Source organism: Hypanus sabinus, chromosome 13, assembly GCF_030144855.1.
Source record: "Hypanus sabinus isolate sHypSab1 chromosome 13, sHypSab1.hap1, whole genome shotgun sequence".
Classification (NCBI taxonomy): domain Eukaryota; kingdom Metazoa; phylum Chordata; class Chondrichthyes; order Myliobatiformes; family Dasyatidae; genus Hypanus; species Hypanus sabinus.
The window spans coordinates 17,587,906-17,606,130 of NC_082718.1; the positions used below are offsets into that span (position 1 = coordinate 17,587,906).

At 44.7% G+C, this 18,225-nt stretch overlaps 1 protein-coding gene across 1 annotated transcript in view; it reads right to left on the reverse strand.

The window, feature by feature from the left end:
- fam185a (family with sequence similarity 185 member A) overlaps positions 1-18,225 on the reverse strand; it is a 74,038-nt gene that overhangs the window by 11,143 nt on the left and 44,670 nt on the right. The window contains exons 5-6 of the mRNA XM_059987211.1: positions 17,452-17,493; positions 7,303-7,398 (exon numbers count right to left, since the gene is read on the reverse strand). Of these exons, the coding sequence (XP_059843194.1) occupies positions 7,303-7,398; positions 17,452-17,493 (138 nt within the window). The remainder of the gene's footprint in view (positions 1-7,302; positions 7,399-17,451; positions 17,494-18,225) is intronic.

Genomic DNA, 18,225 nt, shown 5'->3' on the forward strand with positions numbered 1-18,225 from the left:
TGAACTGGGCGCCTCTGTCGGAAGTAATGTGGGCTGGTACACCAAAGCGAGATATCCAGGTGGCGATCAGGGCTCGGGTGCAAGATTCGGAGGTGGTGTTGGTGAGCGGGACCGCCTCTGGCCATCTTGTGAACCGGTCCACGATAGTCAGGAGCTGCCGTGCTCCGCGCAACACTGGCAGGGGGCCCACGATATCCACATGAATGTGGTCGAAATGCCGGTGGGCGGGATGGAACTGCTGCGGTGGGGCTTTGGTGTGCCGCTGCACCTTGGCCGTCTGGCAGTGCATGCACGTTTTGGCCCATTCACTGACCTGTTTGCGGAGTCCGTGCCAAACGAACCTGCTGGAAACCATCCGGACAGTTGTCCGGATGGAGGGATGCGCCAAGTTATGAATGGAGTCGAAAACGCAGCGCCGCCATGCTGTCGGGACGACTGGACGGGGCTGGCCGGTGGCGACGTCACAGAGTAGGGTCCTCTCACCTGGGCCCACGGGGAGGTCCTGGAGCTGCAAACCGGAGACTGCGGTTCTGTAACTCGGAATCTCCTCAACCGCCTGCTGCGCCTCTGCCAGTGCCTCAAAGTCTACCCCTTCGGAAAGGGCATGAACGGTAGGGCGAGAGAGCGCATCCGCCACGACATTGTCCTTACCCGAGACGTGCCGGACATCCGTCGTGTATTCAGAGATGTAGGACAGGTGGCGTTGCTGGCAGGACGACCAGGGGTCGGACGCTTTCGTAAACGCAAAGGTAAGCGGTTTGTGGTCCGTGAACGCGGTGAAGAGCCGACCTTCTAGGAAGTACCTGAAATGCCGGATTGCCAGGTAGAGCGCCAACAGTTCCCGGTCGAAAGCACTGTACTTAAGCTCGGGTGGTCGCAGGTGTTTGCTGAAAAACGCCAGGGGTTGCCAGCGACCTGCGATGAGTTGCTCCAGCACCCCACCGACTGCTGCGTTTGATGCGTCCACTGTGAGGGCGGTAGGGGCGTCCATTCTGGGATGTACTAGCATTGCGGCGTCCGCCAAAGCTTCCTTCGTTTGAACGAAAGCGGCGGCGGACTCTTCGTCCCAGGTAATGTCCTTGCTCGGACCCGACATCAGGGCGAACAGGGGGCGCATGATCCGGGCAGCTGAAGGGAGGAAGCGGCGTTAGAAATTGACCATACCTACGAATTCCTGAAGGCCTTTGATTGTGGTGGGTCGGGGAAAGAGGCGGACCGCATCTACCTTAGCGGGCAGAGGGGTTGCCCCGTCTTTAGTAATCCTGTGGCCCAGGAAGTCAATGGTATCGAGTCCAAACTGGCATTTGGCGGGTTGATTGTAAGACCGTACTCACTCAGTCGGGCGCAGAGTTGACGGAGGTGGGACAGATGCTCCTGACGACTGCTGCTGGCTATGAGGATGTCATCCAAATAGATGAACGCGAAGACCAGGTCCCGTCCCACCGCGTCCATTAACCGCTGGAATGTCTGTGCGGCATTCTTCAGGCCGAATGGCATGCGGAGGAACTCGAAAAGGCCGAAAGGGGTGATGAGAGCCGTTTTGGGGACGTCGTCAGGATACATCGGGATTTGATGGTACCCTCGGACGAGATCTACCTTGGAGAAGATCCGTGCGTCGTGCAGGTTTGCTGCAAAGTCCTGAATGTGCGGCACAGGGTAGCGGTCCGGTGTGGTAGCCTCGTTCAGCCTGCGGTAGTCGCCGCACGGTCTCCAGCCCCCCGTCGCTTTGGGCACCATGTGCAGGGGGGAGGCCCATGGGCTGTCGGACCGCCGGATGATCCCCAATTCCTCCATCCTCTGGAACTTCGCCAGTCGGAGCTTGTCCGGGGGAAGCCGCCGAGCGCGGGCGTGGAGGGGTGGTCCCTGGGTCGGGATGTGGTGCTGTACGCCGTGCCTGGGCATGGCCGCTGTGAACTGCGGTGCCAGAACCGATGGGAAATCCGCCAGGACCCTGGTGAAGTCGTTGTCGGACAGCGTGATGGAGCCGAGGTGAGGGGCTGACAACTGGGCTGTACCCAGGGAGAACGTCTGAAAGGTCTCGGCGTGTACCAGTCTCTTCCTGGGCAGGTCGACCAGTAGGCTGTGAGCCCGCAAAAAATCCGCACCCAGAAGCGGTTGGGCTACGGCGGCCAGTGTGAAGTCCCACGTGAACTGGCTGGAGCCGAACTGTAGCTGCACCTGACGGGTGCCATAGGTCCTTACTGTGCTGCCATTCACGGCCCTCAGGGGGGGACCCGGTGCCCTGCTGAGGGTGTCGTAACTCGTCGGAGGTAAAACGCTGATCTCAGCCCCAGTATCGACCAAAAACCGGCGTCCCGACCTTCTATCCCACACATACAGGAGGCTATCCCGATGGCCAGCCGCCGTAGCCATCAGCGGCGGCTGGCCCTGGCGTTTCCCGGGAACTTGCAGGGCGGGCGACAACGGCGGGCTTCTGCGCCCCACCGCTGGTGGTAGAAGCACCAGTGTTCATTGGGCCGGGGGTTGGCGGGCTCTGCGGCCGGGCCTGGACTGGTTTGCTGCTGGGAGCGTGGCTGGGAGATCTGTGCGACGGACACCTTTTTGGCGTTCCACAGCAAGTCCGCCCGGGCTGCCACCTTCCGGGGGTCACTGAAATCCGCGTTGGATAGCAGCAGGCGTATGTCCTCGGGCAGCTGCTCCAGGAATGCCTGCTCAAACATGAGGCATGTGTGTCCGTCAACCAGAGACAACATCTCATTCATTAAAGCCGATGGAGGTCTGTCGCCCAAGCCATCCAGGTGCAGTAAACGGGCAGCCCGCTCGCGCCGTGAGAGTCCGAAAGTCCTGAGGAGCAGGGCTTTGAATTCCGTGTACTTGCCGTCTGCCGGGGGCAACTGTACGAACTCCGCGACCTGGGCCGCTGTGTCCTGGTCGAGGGAGCTCACCACGTAGTAGTAGCGGGTGTCTTCTGAGGTGATCTGGCGAACGTGGAATTGGGCTTCGGCTTGCTGGAACCATAGGTCCGGGCGCTGTGTCCAGAAACCCGGCAGTTTCAACGAAACCGCATGAACAGAGGCGGCGTCGGTCATTTCTGGTCCAGAAATCGTTTGGACCGTCGGGGTCACCAATTGTAGCGGTGTGCTACACGCAGCGCTAAAATTACGACACGGAGTCGGTAACTGGAGTCGAAGGAAAAAACTTTATTCGAAAACTTCAGCCTCACTTTTAAGCCTCTGTCAACCGGCCCCCCATGGCGCAGAGGCTCCAAAGCTCTGTGCTCAAAACCCCCGTAGGCTATCTAATTGTGAGTCGGTTCGGATGTGCCAGGAAATGGGTCGCCACAGTGAATGTATTAGCCCCATTGGTATTTCCACAATGAATGATCTCACACCTGGATTAAACTCCATCCGCCATTTCTCAGTCTATTTTCACCAACATATTGATATCTCCATATACGTTTGTAGTTTATAACCACTCTCCAAATTATCAATCACTCCACCAACTTTCATGTCATCTGAGAACTTATTGATCATGCTTCACACATCCACATCATTCACATATATTGCAAACAACAAGATTCCCAGCATCGATCCCTGCAAGGCACCACTGATCACATCTAATTACAAAAACATCCCTCAACATCACTATTGCCAAGCCAATTTTTAAATCCCATTTACTTCTTTGGTCTGGATCGCATGGGCCCTAACCTTTTGGGCCAGCCTCACTGTCAAAGGCCTTACTGAAATCCACGTAAACCGCATCTACTGCCCTGCCATTAATAAAATTGTCATTCTCTTGAAAACATTCACTTAGACTGGTCAGACAGTATCTTCCTTTGTCAAAGCCATGCTGGCTATCCTCGATTATATAATCATATAACAATCACAGCACGGAAACAGGCCATCTCGGCCCTCCTAGTCCGTGCCAAACTCTTAATCTCACCTAGTCCCACCTACCCGCACTCAGCCCATAACCCTCCACTCCTTTCCTGTCCATATACATATCCAATTTTACCTTAAATGACACAACTGAACTGGCCTCTACTACTTCTACAGGAAGCTCATTCCACACAGCTATCACCCTCTGAGTAAAGAACTACCCCCTCGTGTTTCCCTTAAACTTTTGCCCCCTAACTCTCAAATCATGTCCTCTCATTTGAATCTCCCCTACTCTCAATGGAAACAGCCTATTCACGTCAATATCTATCCCTCTCAAAATTTTAAATACCTCGATCAAATCCCCCCTCAACCTTCTACGCTCCAATGAATAGAGACCTAACTTGTTCAACCTTTCTCTGTAACTTAAGTGCTGAAGTGATTAGTCCTTGCCTTTCCAAGTGATCATCAATCTTGTCCCTCAAAATAACTACCAATAATTTCCCTATTGATGTTAGGCTACTAGGTCTGTAATTGCCAGCTTTTCTCTGCAGCTCTTCTTGCAAAGATCAACCACACTGCTGAACTCCAGTCATCAGGTACCTCACTTGTTTCCAGCTAAGACTGAAGTTTCTCTTTGCTTCCCAGAGCAGCCTGGGATCTCATCTAGTGTTGGGAACATAACTACCTTTAAGACTACTAAGGTATCATTTGTGGAGACTTGTACTAGAATTTCACCTTTCACTTTGTTGAATTCTTAGAACCTCAGCTATTTGTTCTGGTTTTACATGCAGATTGCCTTAATGGGATCTACTATTTGCCTAGTTACTCTTTTACTCTTATACAACATTTTCAGATTTACTTTAAATTTTTACAAAAAAAATTTCCTGAAATTTCTTTCTTGCTAATTAAGTGCCTCCCTGGACTTTTTAAACTTTTAACAGTCCTCCTATCATTAATTCTCTATACCTGCCATATGCTTCCTTTTCTTTTCACTCTTTATCCGATCCTAAATGACCCTTAACATCCAGGGTTCCCTGAATTTGTCACCCTTGGCTCACAGAAATATGTCGGTCCTGAGTACTCACTGTTACTCCTTTGAATGTTTCCTACTGTGCATTTGTAAATTTACCTGAAAGAAGATGCAGCTGGCCTCCGTCTGCCAGATCCCAACTTATTTCAATGAAATTTGCATTTTCTTAAGACTTTTATTTCTGGTCCAACATGTCTTTTTTCCAAAACTACTTTGAAATAAATGGAATTATCTCTAAAATTGCTCCCCCACTGACATGATCCCCACCTGACCAGCTACATTCCCCAAAATAAGGTGCAGCAATGCTTCTTCGCAATTTGTGATTCCAGGCCCACAGCAATGTAATTGAATCTGAACTACACGCTGAAGAGGGCTAGCACATCATTCATGACCTAACTGCAACACTAGAAGATAGCTTGCTATCATTTTCTCTAGGGCAATTAGATATTGGCAATAATGCAGCCTTGCCAGTTGTATCTGCATACCCAAAAAATGATTTTAAAATAAATTCAGAAATTCTGCTTTAGTGCTTTTCCATTCTTCAAATTTGAATGAATGGAGAAGTGGTGTAGAACAGATGCTACTCCACTTAAGAAGAGTGTTGCTGGCTTTTCACTTGGGGGCATGCTCAGTGGGAATTCTAGCACACATGCAAAAACACCATGACCCTTATATCCTGTCCTATGAGATCAAATTACTTAATTGCCAGTGAACAACTCCTGCAAGGAATTTATGACCAATGGAAAAGACATGAATCTTTGCATTTCATGCCAGATTCTCGCTTGCTAATTGCCATTCTCGACAGCAAATCTAAGAAATAACTTGTATCTCAAGGAAATCAGGTTTAATTTTTATGATAGACTAGCAATAACACTTTTACATTACAATAAGTCCCCAGGTTAAGAATGTCCGACTTACGGACACTCATACTTATGAATGGACTGCCATAAAGCCTATTATATTAAAAATTTTAGTTAAATACAATGGTTCGCAATAATGAATTCATGCACAACTTTGTGATGCTCATAAAAACATTGCACGGTGAAAGCCATCAGTCATTGGAAAAGCGTTAGGCTGCAGTTGGCCAACGATCGGAACAATTTAAAAGGATAATGGATAAAGTGAGAATAATGGAGAATGTGAAAGGCCCTGCCCCAATGAAAGCTATAATTATTACTAAGCAATGCAGTGGTTTAATTATTGGAATAGAAAGGCTATTGATAATTTGGTTAGATGATCAAAATCAGCATAATATGTCTATTAGCCTTACTTTAGTGGGAGAAAAGGCTTGAAGCCTTTTCAATGATTTAAAAGGTGCATGTGCAGAAAGCGAAGGTGATTGTGGATGAAGAATTTTTTGCAAGTAGGGGTTCGATCGTTTCAAAGTGAGGGCAAATTTACATAGTATTAAAGTGTAAGGTGGAGCCGTGAGTGCTGATGTAAGTGCTGCGAGAGATTTTCCTGAAATGTTGAAAAGAATTATTGAGGAGGAAGGTTATTTGCCAGACCAAATACTTAATGTAGACGAGACTGGCTTATTTAGGAAAAAAATGCCTGTAAGGATCTACATTTCGAAAGAGGGAAAAAGTGGACCACGGCATAAGGCATTGAAGGATAGGCTAACATTATTGCTTGGGGGTAACACATCTGGTGATTTCAAGCTCAAGCTTTTGCTTGTGTATCACTCCCTAAATCCGAGGGCACTTCGCAGTATCATTAAGGTAAAATATATACTATATACTAAGACAAACATTTGACTAACGACGCTAAATAAGAACCGTATGTACCTGTTCCGACTTAGCTACAAATTCGACTTAAAGACAGATTTAGGAATGGATCTCATTTGTAACCTGGGGACTGCCTGTACTAAATAGCATTAACTGGCATTTCAGGGGAAATGGAAATGGCCAGGGCCTCACTGAGGGAGTTACAAGTCTTATATTGGGTTATTTGGCATTTTTGCTTAACAAGCACTTGTAAAGTCCAGCATGCCAGGTAAGTAACTTCACTATTTTCTTTAGAGTAGGGGAAATTGTCTAATAGGCAACTTTAAATGTACATGACCAGCAAAATTTATTGCTCATATTCAAACTCAATTCTCCAAACACTTGCAAACTCTGTCCATCTTCGCTCCCTTTTATAAAGTAGCCACAATTGGTGAGGCGAGAACATCAAAACAGCACATTAAGAAGTTCAGTCATCTAGTTGGAAGGTTCAAATAAAATCCAGAGTACTCATTAGGAATTTTAGCACAGAAGCATAAACATCACAGCTCCTTCTCCTGTCTAATGAGATCGGATTACTCACTTGCCAATAAAAAATTCTGGCAGGCACTTTATGACTAAAGGAAAATTCCATTGGTTTTTATATATGTTCCAGATTCTAGATAGATCAAATTAAAGGTGCGCTTTTCATATCTTTGCAGCATCTCACCTTCTTGTGTTAGGAGAGTCACAGTTCCCAGCTGGCTAATGTAAACATCCAAGTCTCCATGTTGTGTGGTAGCCTTTAGATTGCCATCAGATGAATCTATGGGTAAACAATTAATACTTCAGTTGTCATTTCATTTTATTTGGACCAAAAGCATGTGCAAATAATGGCTTTATGAGGTTATTTCTAATACTTGAGCTTCCCTAACAGAAGTGGAATGCCAGTTGGAGTTTGTGAATGCACTTGGAGTACATTGTCCCAGGAGACAGGAAGTGCAAAGTAACGTGGAAAACAGTAAGATTTACACATCGAATGCTGCACAATGCATCATTTTAAGTCAGATGAGGGCTATGAAAAAATCTCTAGCCTGCAGATGTTTCATACCACACAATGAAGATAATATGGGGCAGATATAGGAAAAAAGAATGAATTAGTACTGCTATAATTTTCTGTGGGGATACAGCTCCCTGAAATTATGTTTTTGAAACTATTCCCTATTTTGAATCTTAACTTGGCATGCCCAAACACATATGTAACAACAGAAAGGATCAGCCCTTCCCAACAGCATTATTTTAAAAAGGGCACAAATTACTTGTTAATTATTGATTTCCTCTTGCCTACGATATTAATCTATGAGCATTTTCTGCATTCCACAGTTGGTTCAAACTATAAGAGTCTACAGAGACTGACATCACAGATGGTGCTACATTTTTAATGACTTCAGGGGATCTATATAATTCTGGTGCTCCTAGGCATGTAAGCATTGCTAGAAAAACAATTTTAGAAGGAGAATGAGAGAGGAGACAGATTGGAACAAGGAAGGAAGAAAAAGAAGGGAATAAGATGCCAAGCTTTTCGTTGGAGGCCATTTCAGTTCAAGATACTCAAGAAGCAACTTTCCTGTTTAAATCTCACCTGTGATCATTGCTCAAGATACTTTTGCCTCAAAAAGTAGACAACGCGAGAGGGAGGATAGGCAGGTAATAGAGAGTGGACGCGCTCAGACTGAAGGTTTGAGATGTGTCTATTTTAATGCAAGGAGTGTTGTGAACAAAGCGGATGAGCTTAGAGTGTGGATCACTACTTGGAGAGATGCTGTGGTGGCCATTACAGAGACTTGGATGGCTCAGGGACAGGAATGGTTACTTCAAGTACTGGGTTTTAAATGTTTCAGAAAGGACAGGGAGGGAGGCAGAAGAGGTGGGTGCATGGCACTATTGATCAGAGATAGTCACGGCTGCAGAAAATGAGGATGCCATCTAGGAATTGTCTACGGAGTCTCTGTGGGTGGAGGTTAGGAACAGGAAGGGGTTAATAACTTTACTAGGTGTTTTTTATAGGCCGCCCAATAGTAACAGGGATATCGAGGAGCAGATAGGGAAACAGATACTGGAAAGGTGTAATAATAAGAGTTGTCATGATGGGAGATATTAACTTCCCAAATATCGACTGGCATCTCCCTAGAGCAAAAGGTTTAGATGGGTGGAGTTTGTTAGGTGTGTTCAGGAAGGTTTCTTGACACAATATGTAGATAAGCCTACAAGGGGAGAGGCTGTACTTGATCTGGTATTGGGAAATGAACCTGGTCAGGTGTCAGATCTCTCAGTGGGAGAGCATTTTGGAGATAATGATCAGAATTCTGTCTCCTTTACAAAAGCATTGGAAAGAGATAGGAATAGACAAGTTACGAAAGCATTTAATTGATGTTCGGCAGTTTGAATGGGGCACGACTGCGCAAGCGCGTGAAAGTCGGCCTCTGAAATCAGCGGGAGAGTTTAAAAAGCAAACAGATTAATGGAGCGGGCGATGGAGTAGAGGGAGACAGAGTAGGAAGGCTTTGGTGAGCGAAGCTGAGGACAAGCTTGCTCTCAATCAGGTAAGGTTGGGTAAGCTCCTTTAATTAATCTAATTAGCTTAGGAGTAGGTAATGGAGGCAGCAGTTAGGGCAGTCGAGTGCTCCGTATGCAGTATGTGGGAAGTCAGGGCGAGCACAATTGTCCCTGATGATTACACCTGTAAAAGGTGCACCCAACTGCAGCTCCTGACAAACCGTGTTAGGGAACTGGAGCTGGAGCTGGATGAAATTCAGATCATTCGGGAGACAGAGGTAGAAATAGACAGGAGTTACAGGGAGATAGTTACCCTTAAGAGTCAGGACATGGAAAGGGAACAGACAGAATGAGCAGAGCACCCCTGTGGCTGTTCCTACCAATAATAAGTATACCATTTTGGACACTGTTGGTGGGGACGACTTACCAGGGACAAGTTGCAGTGGTTGCGCCTCTGGCACCGAGACTGGACCTTCAGCTCAGAAGGGAAGGAGGGAAAAGAGGAGAGCAGTAGTGATAGGGGATGTGACAGTTAGGGGACAGATAAGAGGTTCTGTGGAAGAGATCGAGAATCCCGAATGGTCTGTTGCCTCCTTGGTGCCAGGGTCCACGATGTCTCGGATTGAGTTCTCAGTATTCTCAAGAGGGAGGGTGAGCAGCTGGATGTCGTGCTCCATGTAGGGATCAATGACGTGGGTAGGAAGAGTGAGGAGGTCCTGAAAGGTGAGTTTAGGGAGTTAGGCGCCAAGTTAAAGGACAGGACCTCCAGGATAGCAATCTCAGGATTGCTACCAGTGCCACGTGCAGGTGGGCTTAGAAATAGTAAGACAGCACAGATCAAAATGTGGGTGAAGACATGGTGCAGGAGGGAGGGCTTCAGATTTATAGATAATTGGGCAGTTTTCCAGGGAAGGTGGGACCTGTTCCAGCTGGACGGTTTACATCTGAACAGGAGGGGGACAAATATTCTTGCAGGTAGGTTTGCTAGAGAAGCTCCAGTGGATTTAAACTAGATACAAGGGTGGAGGGGAACCAGAGTGTAGGAACAGATGTGTGGGAGAAGGAAGAAAAAGAAGATAGTATAGTTGTTTGCACTATTAGTGATAAACAGAGAGTAAGAGGTGGAGAATTTCTTAAATGCATTTATTTTAATATTAGGAGCATTGTAAGAAAGGTGGATGAGCTTAGAGCATGGATTGATGCCTGGAAATATGATGTTGCAGCTATTAGTGAAACATGGTTGCAGGAGGGGTGTGATTGGCAACTAAATATTCCTGGATTTCGTTGCTTCAGATGTGATAAAATCGGAGGGGAAAGAGGGGGAGGTGTTGCATTGCTTGTCAGAGAAAATATTAAAGTGATGCTCTAGCAGGATAGATTAGAGGGCTCATCTAGGGAGGCGATTTGGGTGGAATTGAGGAATAGGAAAGGTGTAGTAACACTTATAGGAGTGTATTATAGACCACCTAATGGGGAGTGAGAATTAGAGGAGCAAATTTATAAGGAGATAGCAGATATTTGTAGTAAGCACAAGGTTGTGATTGTGGGAGGTTTTATTTTTCCACACATAGACTGGGAAGCCCATACTGTAAAAGGGCTGAATGGTTTGGAGTTTGTAATATGTGTGCAGAATAGTTTTTTGCAGCAATAGATAGAGGTACCAATTAGAGAAGGGGCAGTGTTGGATCCCCTGTTAGGGAATGAGATAGGTCAGGTGATGGAGGCATGTGTTGGGGAGCATTTCGGGTCCAGTGATCACAATGCCATTAGTTTCAATATAACTATGGAGAAGATAGGACTGGACCCAGGGTTGAGATTTTTGATTGGAGAAAGGCTAACTTTGAGGAGATGCGAAAGGATTTAGAAGGAGTGGATTGGGGCAATTTGTTTAATGGGAAGGATGTAATAGAGAAATGGAGGTCATTTAAAGGTGGAATTTTGAGGGTACAGAATCTTTATGTACCTGTTAGGTTGAAAGGAAAGGTTAAAAGTTTGAGAGAGCCATGGTTTTCAAGGGATATTGGAAAATTGGTTCGGAAAAAGAGAGATATCTACAATAAATATAGGCAGCATGGAGTAAATGAGGTGCTCAAGGAATATAAAGAATGTAAAAAGAATCTTAAGAAAGAAATTAGAAAAGCTAAAAGAAGATACGAGGTTGCATTGGCAAGGTGAAAATACATCCAAAGGGTTTCTACAGTTCTATTAATAACAAAAAGATAGTGAGGGATAAAATTGGTCCCTTAGAGAATCAGAGTGGACAGCTATGTGTGGAGCCAAAAGAGATGGGGGGAGATTTTGAACAATTTATTTTCTTTGGTATTCACTAAGGAGAAGGATATTGACTTCTGTAAGGTAAGGGAAACAAGTAGGGAAGTTATGATGATTAAAGAAGAGGAAGTCCTGGCGCTTTTAAGGAATATAAAAGTGGATAAGTCTCTGGGTCCTGACAGGATATTCTCTAGGACCTTGAGGGAAGTTAGTGTAGAAATAGCAGGGACTCTGACAGAAATATTTCAAATGTCATTAGAAATGGGGATAGTGCCGGAGGATTGGCATATTGCTCATTGTTTAAAAAGGGTTCTAAGAGTAAACCTAGCAATTATAGGTCTGTAAGTTTGATGTCAGTGGTGGGTAAATTAATGGAAAGTATTCTTAGAGATGGTATATATAATTATCTGGATAGACTGGGTCTGATTAGGAACAGTCAAGATGGATTTGTACATGGAAGGTCATGTTTGACAAATCATTGAATTTTTTGAAGAGGTTACTAGGAAAGTTGATGAGGGTAAAGCAGTGGATGTTGTCTACATGGACCAGTAAGGCCTTTGACAGGGTTCCACATGGAAGGTTAGTTAGGAAGGTTCAATCGTTAGGAATTAATACTGAAGTAGTAAGATGGATTCAACAGTGGCTGGATGGGAGATGCCAGAGAGTAGTGCTGGATAACTGTTTGTCAGGTTGGAGGCCGGTGACTAGTGGTGTGTCTCAGGGATCTGTACTGGGTCCAATGTTGTTTGTCATATACATTAATGATCTGGATGATGGGGTGGTAAATTAGATTAGTAAGTATGCAGATGATACTAAGATAGGTGGTGTTGTGGATCATGAAGTAGGTTTTCAAGGCTTACAGAGAGATTTAGGCCAGTTAGAAGAGTGGGCTGAATGATGGCAGATGGAGTTTAATGCTGATAAGTGTGAGGTGTTACATTTTGGTAGGACTAATCAAAATAGGACATACATAGTAAATGGTAGGGCATAGAAAAATGCAGTAGAACAGAGTGATCTAGGAATAATGGTCCATAGTTCCCTGAAGCTGGAATCTCATGTGGATAGGGTTGTGAAGAAAGCTTTTGGTATGTTGGCATTTATAAATCAGAGCATTGAGTATAGGAGTTGGGATGTAATGTTAAAATTGTACAAGACATTGGTAAGGCCAAATTTGGAGTAGTGTGTACAGTTCTGGTCACCGAATTATAGGAAAGATATCAACAAAATAGAGAGAGTACAGAGAAGATTTATTAGAATGTTACCTGGGTTTCAGCACCTAAGTTACAGAGAAAGGCTGAAAAAGTTAGGTCTTTATTCTTTGGAGTGTAGAAGGTTGGGGGTGGGGAGGGTACTTGATTGGGGGGTATTTAAAATTATGAGGGGGATAGATAGAGTTGACGTGGATAGGCTTTTTTTCATTGAGAGTAGGGGAGATTCAAACAAGAGGACATGAGTTGAGAGTTGGGGGCAAAAGTTTAGGGGTAACATGAGGGGGAACTTCTTTACTCAGAGAGTGGTAGCTGTGTGGAACGAGCTTCCAGTAGAAGTGGTAGAGGCAGGTTCGATATTGTAATTTAAAGTAAAATTGAATAGGTATATAGACAGGAAAGGAATGGAGAGTTATGGGCCGAGTGCAGGTCGGTGGGACTAGGTGAGAGTAAGCGTTCGGCACGGACTAGAAGGGCCGAGATGGACTGTTTCCATGCTGCAATTGTTATATGGTTATATGATGTAAGGGGAATAATGACACTATTAGGCAGGAAATTGGAGACTTAAAATGGAAACAGATGTTCTCAGGGAACAGTACGGAAGAAATGCGGCAATTATTCAGGGGATATTTGTGTGCAGTTCTGTATACGTACATTCCAATGAGACAGGGAAGTTATGGTAGGGTACAGGAACTGTGGTGTACAAAGGCTGTAATAAATCTAGTCAAGAAGAAAAGAAAAACTTACAGGAAGTTCAGAGAGTTAGGTAATGTTAGAGATCTAGAAGATTATAAGGCTAATAGGTAGGAGCTTAAGAAGGAAATTAGGAGAGCCAGAAGGGGCCATGAGAAGACCTTGGCGAGCAGAATTAAGGAAAACCCCAAGGCACCCTACAAGTATGTGAAGAGCAAAAGGGTAAGGTGCGAAAGAAAAGGACCTATCAAATGTGACAGTGGGAAAGTGTGTATGGAACTGAAGGAAATAGCAGAGGTACTTAATGAATACGTTATTTCAGTATTCACTATCAAAAAGGATCTTGGTGATTGTAGTGATGACTTGCAGCAGACTGAAAAGCTTGAGCATGTAGATATTGAGAAAGAGCATGTGCTGGAGCTTTTGGAATGCATCAAGTTGGATAAGTCGCAAGGACTGGATGAGATGAACCCCAGGCTACTGTGGGAGGTGAGGGAGGAGATTGCTGAGCCTCTGTTGATTATCTTTGCATCATCAATGGGGATGGGAGAGGTTCCAGAGGATGGGAGGGTTGCGGATATTGTTCCTTTACTCAAGAAAGAGAGTAGAGATAGCCCAGGAAATTATAGACTAGTGAGTCTTATTTCAGTGGTTGGTTAGTTGATGGAGAAGATCTTGAGAGGCAGGATTTATGAACATTTGGAGGTATAATATGATTAGTAGTCAGCATGGCTTTGTCAAAGGCAGGTCATACCTTACGAGCCTGATTGAATTTTTTGAGGATGTGACTAAACACATTGATGAAGGAAGAGCAGTAGATGTAGTGTATATGGATTTCTGCAAGGCATTTGATAAGATACCCCATGCAAGGCTTTTTGAGAAAGTAGAGAGGCATGGATCCAAGGGGACATTCCTTTCTGGATCCAGAACTGGCTTGCCCACAGAAGGAAAAGAGTGGTTGTAGACAGGTCATATTCTTCATGGAGGTCGGTCACCAGTAGAGTGCCTCAGATCTGTTCTGGGACCCTTACTCTTCATGATTTTTATAAATGACCTGGATGAGTAAGTGGAGGGATGGATTAGTAAGTTTGCTGATGACACAAAGTTTGGAAGTGTTGTAGATAATGTGGAGGGCTGTCAAGAGTTTACAGCGGGACATTGATAGGATGCAAAACTGGGCTGAGAAGTGGCAGATGGAGTTCAACCCAGATCATTGTGACACTCAGGTTGGAGGAACACCACCTTATATACCGGCTGGGTAGCCTCCAACCTGATGGTATGAACATCGACTTCTCTAACTTCTGTTAATGCCCCTCCTCCCCTTCTTACCCCATTCCTGATAATATTTAGTTTTTTTTAACCCCTCCCTTTTTTTCTTTCTCTCTCTGCCCATCACTCTGCTTGTTCTCCATCTCCCTCTGGAGCTCCCCTCCCCCTTTCTTTCTCCCTAGGCCTCCCATCCCATGATCCTTTCCCTTCTCTAGCTCTGTATCCCTTTTGCCAATCACCTTTCTGGCTCCCAGCTTCACCCCACCCCCTCCGGTCTTCTCCTATCATTTCGCATTTTCCCCTCCCCCTCCTACATTCAAATCTCTTACTTTCTTTCCTTTCAGTCAGTCCTGACAAAGGGTCTTGGCCCAAAACGCCGACAGCACTTCTCCCGATAGATGCTGCCTGGCCTGCTGCGTTCCACCAGCATTTTATGTGTGTGTTGCTTGAATTTCTAGCATCTGCAGATTTCTTCATAAATGTGAAGTGGTTCATTTTGGTAGGTCAAATATGATGGCAGAATATATTATTAATGGTAAGACTCTTGGCAGTGTGGAGGATCAGAGGGATCTTGGGGTCCAAGTCCACAGCACACTCAAAGCAACTGTGCAGGTTGACTCTGTGGTTAAGAAGGCGTACGGTGTATTAGCCTTCATCAATCATGGAACTGAAATTAGGAGCCGAGAGGTAATGTTGCAGCTATATAGGACCCTGGTCAGAACTCACTTGGAGTACTGTGCTCAGTTCTGGTTGCCTTACTACAGGAAGGACATGGAAGCCATAGAAAGGGTGCAGAGGAGATTTACAAGGATGTTGCCTGGATTGGGGAGCATGCCTTATGAGAATAGGTTGAGTGAACTCAGCCTTTTCTCCTTGGAGCGACGGAGGATGAGAGATGACCTGACAGAGGTATATGAGATGATGAGAGTCATTGATCGTGTGGATAGTCAGAGGCTTTTTCCCAGGGCTGAAATGGTTGCCACAAGAGGACACAGGTTTAAGGTGCTGGGGAGTAGGTACAGAGGAGATGTCAGGGGTAAGTTTTTTACTCAGAGAGTGGTGAGGGCGTGGAACGGGCTGCCGGCAATGGTTGTGGAGGCGGATATGATAGGGTCTTTTAAGAGACTTTTAGATAGGTACATGGAGCTTAGTAAAATAGAGGGCTATATGTAAGACTAGTAATTTCTAAGGTAGGGGCATGTTTGGCACAACGTTGTGGGCTGAAGAGCTTGTATTGTGCTGTAGGTTTTCTATGTTTCGAAAAAATTTTGCTACTTGCTGCATTACAACTCAAAGGAATGCCACTCCACTGATATGCAACATAGACAGTGAGTTACATTTCATTGTCTAATATCCTAGCAGCAGGCATGCTGACTTCATACAATTGCAATATGTGCATTATTTACATTTGTGCCATCATGGCACGTCAAAGGGTTACATGCTGTCTCCTGATGATATACCAGACACACATCTGCTTTGCATCTACAAAAGCTATGCTGCCACACAGCAAACGATGAAGAAAACCACAAGTGTGCTGGAACAATATTTCTACTGTGCTAACTGCTCTGATTGTCCCTGCAATATCCAGCAGAGAAAGTGCCAAGCTTTACAATTTGTGTAACACACACTTTGCCGTAAGGGACAGCTAACGCTGCCAACCATACAACAATCAGATAAGGAGCAAGAGGAAGGGAGAAGGCAGCCCAGCCCTTTTATGCACAGCTTGGCATAAAGAACTGTTTCAACCCGGAAGCTGTAAACTGCAGTTCCTAGTCTCTTGTTGGGAGTATTATTTTTATGCCGCTTGGTATGTTGAACAAATGTCCTCTTCTATTAAACAAGACAGACCTGGTTTCTGTATCTGAACTGGCAGGGTGAGCTATTATGTTTTAAAGACATGAAAGGAGCCATAGGTTTGTTTCCAAAACAAGTCATCTCTGCTGTAAAGTGTTTTAGGTCTGTGAGCACAGATGGTCAATATACATGTGGCTATTAATTTACAGATCTGTTGAATACAAATAACATTTGTAGGGTTTGGATTTTGATTGGGTGAAGCAAAAGGTATATTTTGTTATAACTGGTTCCTGATCTCGGGCTGGAATCTCCTCATGGTTGAATCAGGATGTAATAACTAAACATAGATTCAACAAGAAGATGCTCATCTCTGACAGGAGAGGAGAGTGGACCATGAGAGAAAGGGAGGAGGAGGGGTACCAGAGGGAGGCGATTCTGGCTCCAAACTTACTCCTTCTCTTCTCCTCACCTGCCTATCACCTCCTCTGTTGTCCTTATGCCATTGTCTACTCATCTCTCCTATTAAAGCCTAGTAATGCATGTGATGTGAAGAACATTTTTCAAAACATAAATAAAATTTGCGAGTGCCGTTTCAAACAAACTTGTTGAAGTCTGTTCTGCAACCCTTCAGACAACAATCTGCTCAAATCCATTGTAAATACCATTATCAAATTGTTGACAGCATTTTTGTAAGTTAATTAGCAGTCACCTGGCTTCACCTATCACCTTCTAGACTGTCTTTCTTCCCCTACCCCAATCTTTTCATTCTGGCATCTTCCTTCTTCCTTTCCAGTCCTCAAGAAGGGTCTCAGCCTGAAACATTAACCGTTCATTCACTTTCATAGACACTGTGTAGCCTGCCGATTTCCTCCAGCATTGTGTGTGTGTTGCTCTGGATTCCAGGATTTGTAGAATCTCTTGTGTTTATAAAGACTTTGCTGTTCATTTTTGGATGAATAATTTGTTTGGTATTTCACAGAACATATCACTGGAGTAAATATTTTGTATCATGTAGTCATTATTAAAAGTTATGGTAGAGTTAAATAAACTGGAAGTAGTATGAGGAAACGAAGGAAGGAGTTCCTTACCTACTGTAATAGCACCTGCTTCCGTCTGAATAGTAACACTACCTGCACAGAATAAAAACGTATTTATAATAATCTTTTCATGGGAAAATTATCATGAAGTTATTCAAAATTCTATTCTCAATGCAGATAATTTGTGACAACTTAACACTATTCCCTGAAAAATACTAACATGTAGCAACTGCTTCAAATTTATCTGTGTTCAAATTAGAACATTTGCCAGTTTTTCTTTAAATCCTTAATAATATCCAATTTATTATATACAAAACAACTTACCACATGCAAAATTCCATACCTTGACATACTTCTATATATGTGTGGTGGAAAATTGTGCTGACAGGCTGCATTGCAACCTGATATGGGAATACCATGGCTTTGAGCGAAAAATCCTACAAAATGTAGTGCATTCAGCCCAATACATCATGGGTAACACCTTCCCAACCACTGAGCACATCTACATGAAACATTGCCGCAGACAAGCAGCATCCATTATCAGAAATCCTCACTACCTAGGCCAAGCGCTTTTCTTGGTGCTGCCATCAAGTCGAAGGTACAGGAGCTTCAGGACTCACACCACCAGGCTCAAGAACAATTCCTACCCTCAACCATCAGGCTCTTGAACAAAAGGGGATAACAACACTCATTAAGGACTCTTATTTCATGCTTGTTATTTATTACTATTTATTTTTACCTGCATTTGCAGAGTTTGTTTACAGCTTACAGCTTCTGCTCTATAGATTTGCTAAGTATGCCCACAGGAAAAGAATCTCCAGATTA